General features: G+C 52.9%; 1 protein-coding gene across 2 annotated transcripts; it reads right to left on the bottom strand.

Annotated features, from left to right (window-relative positions):
• Positions 1 to 1,561: 1,561 nt before the first annotated feature.
• ddx39ab (DEAD (Asp-Glu-Ala-Asp) box polypeptide 39Ab) lies at positions 1,562 to 7,079 on the bottom strand. Of its 2 annotated transcripts, none has more exons than XM_084678512.1 (10): positions 7,004 to 7,079; positions 6,006 to 6,222; positions 5,069 to 5,196; positions 4,298 to 4,574; positions 4,075 to 4,193; positions 3,080 to 3,211; positions 2,815 to 2,924; positions 2,243 to 2,387; positions 1,981 to 2,128; positions 1,562 to 1,788 (listed from the first exon to the last, which is right to left on the bottom strand). In XM_084678512.1, exons 2-10 carry the CDS (start codon positions 6,211 to 6,213, stop codon positions 1,772 to 1,774), a joined length of 1,284 nt encoding a protein of 427 aa, XP_084534638.1. In that variant the 5' UTR covers positions 6,214 to 6,222; positions 7,004 to 7,079; the 3' UTR covers positions 1,562 to 1,771. The 2 variants fall into 2 exon arrangements, with proteins under 2 accessions (XP_084534638.1, XP_084534637.1); XM_084678511.1 differs by having other exon boundaries at positions 6,006 to 6,218; positions 7,004 to 7,021.
• Between the last annotated feature and the right edge of the window lie 138 nt (positions 7,080 to 7,217).

Below are 7,217 nucleotides of genomic sequence, written 5' to 3'. Positions count from 1 at the left end.
TAGCCCCCCCCCCTCAGAGACACACACCAGTTCACTGACTAGCCCCCCCCCCCCCTCAGAGATACACACGTGTTCACTGACTAGCCCCCCCCCCTCAGAGACACACACCAGTTCACTGACTAGCCCCCCCCCCTCAGAGACACACACCAGTTCACTGACTAGCCCCCCCCCCCTCAGAGACACACACCAGTTCACTGACTAGCCCCCCCCCCTCAGAGACACACACCAGTTCACTGACTAGCCCCCCCCCCCTCAGAGACACACACCAGTTCACTGACTAGCCCCCCCCCCCCTCAGAGACACACACCAGTTCACTGACTAGCCCCCCCCCCTCAGAGACACACACCAGTTCACTGACTAGCCCCCCCCCCCCCCACCTCCAGACATTAGCCCCCCCTGTATACAGTAGCCCACAGCCCTGTTCAGGGCTGCTAGACACCACCACACCACACACTCCTGAACTCTGGGACTGAACCCCAGCGATGAGACAGAGAGGGGTGGTGCACACACGCACACACACACACTCAGCAAAGACTACTGCTCTTGCTGATGCAGCTCTTCCTAGAGACATGACACTGGATGAAGAGGAGAGGACTGAAGAGGACAAGAGGAGAAACTGAGATGCCTCCAGCCTCACATTGTAACAACCAATACTCATGAAACTGAGATGAAAGGGAGGGATGGAGGGTCTAAAGAGGGGGGGGAGAGAAGGTAGAGGCAGGAGGGTGGAAGGGAAAGATGCTTGTGGTCTTAGATGGAGATGTAGATAAACTTAGGTTTGTCTTAGATGGAGGTGGTATTTATTGTGACATTGACAGAGGCTGCCCACTAAGGACGCTGACTAATGCTGTTGTCCAATAGCAGCAGATGTGACGAGCTGTCTGATTGGGCAGCCAGGTGAAAGGAAACCCCAAGCGTTAAAGACTCGTGTGAACTTTCTGGGTTAGAGGTTGTAAACAAACCTGGGGTCGCGGTCATGAAACCATCCTACCAGGGTTCAGCACAACACGGAAACTCTGATGTCACTAGAAACAGCGGTGACTCGTCTCCAAGCAACTGGACCACCCTTGGCTCAAAGCTAACGGTAGCTAACTGTCGCTCCTAAACCCACCTGCTCAGCAGAGACTGCGTGAGGCTGTAGCAGAGCCCCAGAGGGGTCGGCCTGTCAGCCCACCTCTCTGACCGCACTCACAGGCTTCTCTTGTACGGTACATTAGGTCTCGCCTGGCTTCTTTTTTTATACATACTGTTTTTAAAACAAAGTGGTGGAAACGTAATAAAAGAGAAGAAACATGTTTGACTCGTTTCATGTGTAGGTATATGGACTGATGTCCAACTACTTCAGGTGTAACACATACATTGGGTGACTGATGCCTAGGATTCAAGCTCCAGCCAATCAGCTTTGACAGGAAGCATATCTCATTGGTGCAGTAAGGTGTTGCTGGTTCCCGTCTTAGAATCACCAGAGATCAATGTCATGGTAATGAAATGTATTCCGTGTGAGACAGATGCAAACTCGAAACAAACAACTGTTTCTCCAAAGCAGTGATCAACAACAAACTGGGTTTAAAAAAAGGTTTGTTTTAATATCATTGACCAAAAAACAAAAACAACTAAAACAAAAACATTAAAAAGCCCCATCTTCACATTGAGGTAAACTAAAAGGTGTGGGTAGACGGTGGAGGGGAAGAGTGGAGCTTTAACAGTGACGAGGGGTAACACGCAGGCATGGAGGCGGAACGTGAAGAAGCCTTCCTCTGGGCAGGAGGACTCATCTGGACTGCTCAACTGCAGGAGGACAGAAACACGTGAGCTGTGATTGGTCCTCTGACCACTAGGGGACGACAAGACTGGAGAAGAGTAGGACGATGGTCTTATTGTATGTGGAGACGTAGGAAAGGTGGTGGAGCTGTAGGAGGGGAGGGGAGGATGAGATGTAGGAAGGGTGGAGGACAGAGAGGACATGCAGGAGGATCTTACTGTAGGTGGAGATGTCGATCTCCTCGGGAAGCTCGGCCACGTTGACCTCAAAGCGGTCCTGCACGTCGTTCAGCGTCTTGGCGTCCGTCTCGTCCGACACGAAGGTGACCGCCAGCCCCTTGGTGCCGAACCTGCCCGCACGCGCCACCTGAGGGGGCCAGGTCACACGCTGTCATGGCAACCTCTCACCTCACCGCAGGGGGTGTGTCCTGTGCATGTGCGTGTGTGTACCCTGTGCAGGTGTGTGTGTGTGTGAGCATACCCTGTGTAGGTATGTGTCTGAGTCCTCAGGCATGTCGTAGTTGAAGACGATGTTGACCCTCTCTATGTCCATGCCACGGCCAAACAGGTTAGTGGCCACCAGTATCCTCCTCTGGAAGTCCTTAAACTGCTGGTACCGTGACAACCTGTGTTAGAGATATGGGGGAGAGAGTGATCAGTGATACTGTCAAGGTGACCGGCTAGGGGGAGGGTGTTGAGGCTGCCTCCTCCCCCTCCCACAGGCAGGGCTGCCTCCTCCCCCCTCCCACAGGCAGGGCTGCCTCCTCCCCCCTCCCACAGGCAGGGCTGCCTCCTCCCCCCTCCCACAGGCAGGGCTGCCTCCTCCCCCCTCCCACAGGCAGGGCTGCCTCCTCCCCCCTCCCACAAGCAGGGCTGCCTCCTCCCCCCTCCCTCCCTCAGGGCTGCCCCCCCCCCCCCCCCCCCCTCCCTCAGGGCTGCCTCCTCCCTCAGGCAGGGCTGCCTCCTCCCTCCCTCAGGGCTGCCTCCTCCCTCAGGCAGGGCTGCCTCCTCCCTCAGGCAGGGCTGCCTCCTCCCTCAGGCAGGGCTGCCTACCTCTCCTCCTGGTTCATGCCCCGGTGGATGGCGATGGCAGGGAAGTTCTGCTCCACCAGGAGCTGGGACAGAGCCACGCAGCGCTGCACAGACTTAACAAAGATCACCACCTGCAGGACAAACACTGTATTACACCCCATACATACACTACAGAACTACAACCTTGTCACCTGGGTCAGGAGAGGGCAGGAGAGTAGACATCTAGATGAGCTGGGGGAGAGAGGAGGAGGACAGGGGTGGTGTAGGGGGAGAGAGGAGGACGTACCTGGTTGAACTCCAGCACGTCCAGCAGATCAAACAGCTTGCGGTTCTTCTCGCTGTCCTTCAGCTTGCAGTAGTACTGCTGCAGGCCGTGCAGGGTGAGCTTGGTCTCATCATCCACAAACACCTCCATGGGCTGGTGCACACACACACACACACGTCAGGATTTCCAGCACTGATATGAACTTCTGATGTTTGATCTTGAAGTATAACAAACTATACAATCTGTGAAGCCCCAGACAAATCTTGATAAATGAATTATAAAGATGCATTTCATCTATACGAGTCAACCTGGTTAGACTCACTCCCCAAGTGTTAACACCAGAGCTAGCTCCTCACAGAGCTAGCTCCTCCACCCACTGCAGCACAGAGCTAGCTCCTCCACCCACTGCAGCCTAAAGCTAGCTCCTCCACCCACTGCAGCACAGAGCTAGCTCCTCCTCCCACTGCAGCCTAGAGCTAGCTCCTCCACCCACTGCAGCACAGAGCTAGCTCCTCCACCCACTGCAGCACAGAGCTAGCTCCTCCACCCACTGCAGCACAGAGCTAGCTCCTCCACCCACTGCAGCCTAGAGCTAGCTCCTCCACCCACTGCAGCCTAGAGCTAGCTCCTCCACCCACTGCAGCACAGAGCTAGCTCCTCCACCCACTGCAGCACAGAGCTAGCTCCTCCACCCACGCCAGCAAAGAGCTAGCTCCTCCACCCACTGCAGCCTAGAGCTAGCTCCTCCACCCACTGCAGCACAGAGCTAGCTCCTCCACCCACGCCAGCAAAGAGCTAGCTCCTCCACCCACGCCAGCAAAGAGCGAGCTTTTTGGTGGTGTAGCTGGTTGAAGTGGTGTTTAAAAAAGGTGGTGGTCGCATTAGCAAGTCAGAGGACCTGAGTTTGAACCCCAGTACAGGTGAGATCGGGGAGAAAGCAGCAAGACCGTTAGGTCAGTAAAGGAGTGAGCAGTCCGTGCTGTGCCCGCAGTGCTGCCCCCTGCAGGTGAACTTACATCCTGCATGAACTTCCTGCAGACAGGCCGGATGTCCTTGCTGAGCGTGGCGCTGAACATCATGCACTGCTTCTCATGAGGGGTCAGCCTGAAGATGTCCTGCACGTCACGACGCATGTCTGGGGAGCGGTCACACACACACACACACACGTTAGACTACACAAACAGCTGTTAAGACTACACACACACAGCTGCTAGACTTCACGCACACACAGCCACCCACCCAGAGCCTCCAGCATCTTGTCACACTCGTCCAGGACAAAGTGCTTGGCGTTCTTCAGGCTGAGGGTCTTGTTGCGGCTGAGGGCCAGGATGCGTCCGGGCGTTCCCACCACGATGTGGGGGCAGCTCTTCTTCAGCACCTCCTCGTCCTTCTTGATGGCCATGCCCCCGAAGAACACGGCCGCCTTGACCGTGGGCATGTACTTGGAGAAGCGCTCGTACTCCTTGCTGATCTGGAAGGCCAGCTCGCGTGTATGGCACATGACCAGAACAGACACCTGGGGAGCAGAGGGGACAGAGGGTGGGAGGAGAGGGGACAGAGGGTGGGAGCAGAGGGGACAGAGGGTGGGAGCAGAGGGGACAGAGGGTGGGAGCAGAGGGGACAGAGGGTGGGAGGAGACAGAGGGTGGGAGGAGGGGGGAGACAGGAAGTTAACAGCCACTCTTGTTCTGACTACAGTGATGCGTCTAGTTAGAGAACAAACATGTTTGATACACTGCTGTAACCAGCGTCACCATTCATTTAGCAGACGTCTTTATCCAAAACACTATGGATTCTAACCCACAACCTTTTGATCTAGTCAATGCTCTAAGCACTAAGCTACACCCATCACAAACAGTATTCCTTTAGCAGATGCATTCATGTCCATAACGACGTACAAATAACACAAATACAAAGGAGAGAAGGTGCCTCAGAGCCCCCACGTACAGAGGGGAGGTCAGGGACCGTTCACCGGTTTGGCAAGCAGAGGCGGTTTTGCTGCAGGACTCACCTGGCCGTCGACAGGCTCGATCTGCTGCAGCGTGGCCAGCACAAACACGGCCGTCTTCCCCATGCCCGACTTGGCCTGGCACAGGATGTCCATGCCCAGGATGGCCTGGGGGATGCACTCGTGCTGCACTGGAGGGCAGAGGGCAGGGGGAGTCACTCACATGCTGGTACAGATAAGGTAACGTGTGCTGCACTGGAGGGGGATGGTGAAGGACTGACCACACAACAGAACATGATGCTCTGCTCTTATGGTCCAGAATGATGGTTTGGTTTTTGGTTCTTAAGCAGGCCTTACATTATTAATTAAATGCTTTCACATGTTAGTTTCTATTACTGCAACTCAGTAAGCATGTCTATGATGCAGCTCCTGTGTTCTGGAGGATCAGGATGTCTCATGCAGCTCCTGTGTTCTGGAGGATCAGGATGTCTCATGCAGCTCCTGTGCCCTGTCCTGGTGGATCAGGGTGAGCCTTGAACATCCCTGACGCCCTTAAATAACCCAGCTGCCTTCATGCTAGTATACATGTTGTCCATTCCCTCCCTCCCTCCCTCCGTCACAACACACCCAGCATAGCAGGGATGGGAGGGTAAATAGGTGTTGATCTGTGGTAGAGTGGTGTTCCACTGGTTGAACTGGTTTCCAATCACAGCTCAGAGAACAGATGTGTTTTGACCAGAGTATGTGAGTAGCAACAAGGACCTAGGTGGTTGGTGATCTGAACAATGATGGATATTATTGCTTACATGCTAACACAACCCCTCCTCTGCCCCTAATTAGTGGGGGCAACAAACCGTCTATTAGTAGTCCCTACTAATCCACCCCATAACATACACTTTCATGTTGTTACACCATCACATAAGTGGAAAGGACACCTCCAGGCTAGTTTAGCGCTAGTCTTGCCGCTAAACAAACACGGCTCTGGCGCATGAATCTTTACCTTCGGATGGATGTTCGAATCCACAGTCCACGATGGCGCGAAGCAGCTCCGGTTTAAGCAGGAAATCTCTGAACCCGGAGCTGTGGATGGACACGTACGAGCCCTTCACCTCCTTCTTGCCAGCGGGAACGGCGCTCTCCGATGCGACCTGGGGCTCCTCGTCCTCCTCGTAGTCTAACAGCTCGTTGTCAACATCGGTTTCTGCCATTCTGTCTGTCTGCGAAGTGGATAAATGCAATTGGTGGTGGTGAACCTGACTCCAAACACCTGTTTTGCCATTCAATCTCCTGTTCAGTGTAAAGACGTGACTTACAAAACAGATCCTTGCGGACGCGGTTCTGAATTTCACACTACCGGCTATCCCAAAATTACGACAACAGCTGGACATATTGTTCCGTTTTAGCAAGTGTTCGTTTAGTTAAATGCCTGCAATACTCACAACAATCTCCTTCACATCAAATGTTGTTAAGTAATTCATTCTCCAGTCAACGCAAGTAACTATTATAGAAAAATATAATTTCGTTGTCCAGCTGACATCAAAACAGCTGTTGGGTTACGTCTACAGGCTGGCCAGTGAATGAATGAGTCCAACATGATTAAACCAGCTAGCCGTAGTAAAGCTAGCGCACACACGGCTAACAATGCAATCCTTTCGTTGCAGATTACAGCTAGCTCATGGGTTATACCGTTGCTTTGACATGGCTGTCGTTAACGTTTCTGATTGTAAATAAACCAACCTTTCATAATCGGGAATATTTGCATGAACTCAAATGAATTTGACTAGCGATTTCCCACTGCTAGCCTAGGGGGTGGCTAACCAGTCCTGAGTAGCTAGCCAACATTAGCTTTAGGTTTACGAACGCGTAAACATCGTCTATAGTTGCAATTATTCCAAAAAAATTGTTGTCCAAGAAGCGTTACGGGTTTAGTAAAAAGTACAACTATTAAATATATTACATGTGGTCGATATACAAATAAAAAAACAAATGCCGTCTTACCGTGTGGTTCCGTATCACCCTCCGTAGCGCTGTGTATTGAAAGCCACATGGGGAGGCCGCAGCAGTTTATAGAATTATGCGGAACTACCGCCTCTCGTAAATGCATGGACTTCATTGGTTGAGGCACACGTCTATTTCTGCAAACTACTTTCCGTTCGTTCAAGATTGGTTGAGACCTACTGTCAATCATCAGGTACACTCACTACTAGAAAGC

This window comes from Hypomesus nipponensis, chromosome 17 (assembly GCF_054491055.1).
Source record: "Hypomesus nipponensis isolate SF chromosome 17, ASM5449105v1, whole genome shotgun sequence".
NCBI lineage: Eukaryota > Metazoa > Chordata > Actinopteri > Osmeriformes > Osmeridae > Hypomesus > Hypomesus nipponensis.
This window is presented reverse-complemented; position numbering and strand designations above follow the sequence as displayed.

Coding starts and splice junctions, on each gene's coding strand:
- ddx39ab (XM_084678512.1), bottom strand. CDS start 6,213: ATGGCAGAAACCGATGTTGACAACGAGCTGTTAGACTACGAGGAGGAC. Junction 4,194..4,297: donor CAAGATGCTGGAGGCTCTGG/GTGGGTGGCTGT, acceptor ACCGCTCCCCAG/ACATGCGTCGTGACGTGCAG. Junction 2,388..2,814: donor GGCATGAACCAGGAGGAGAG/GTAGGCAGCCCT, acceptor TCTCTAACACAG/GTTGTCACGGTACCAGCAGT.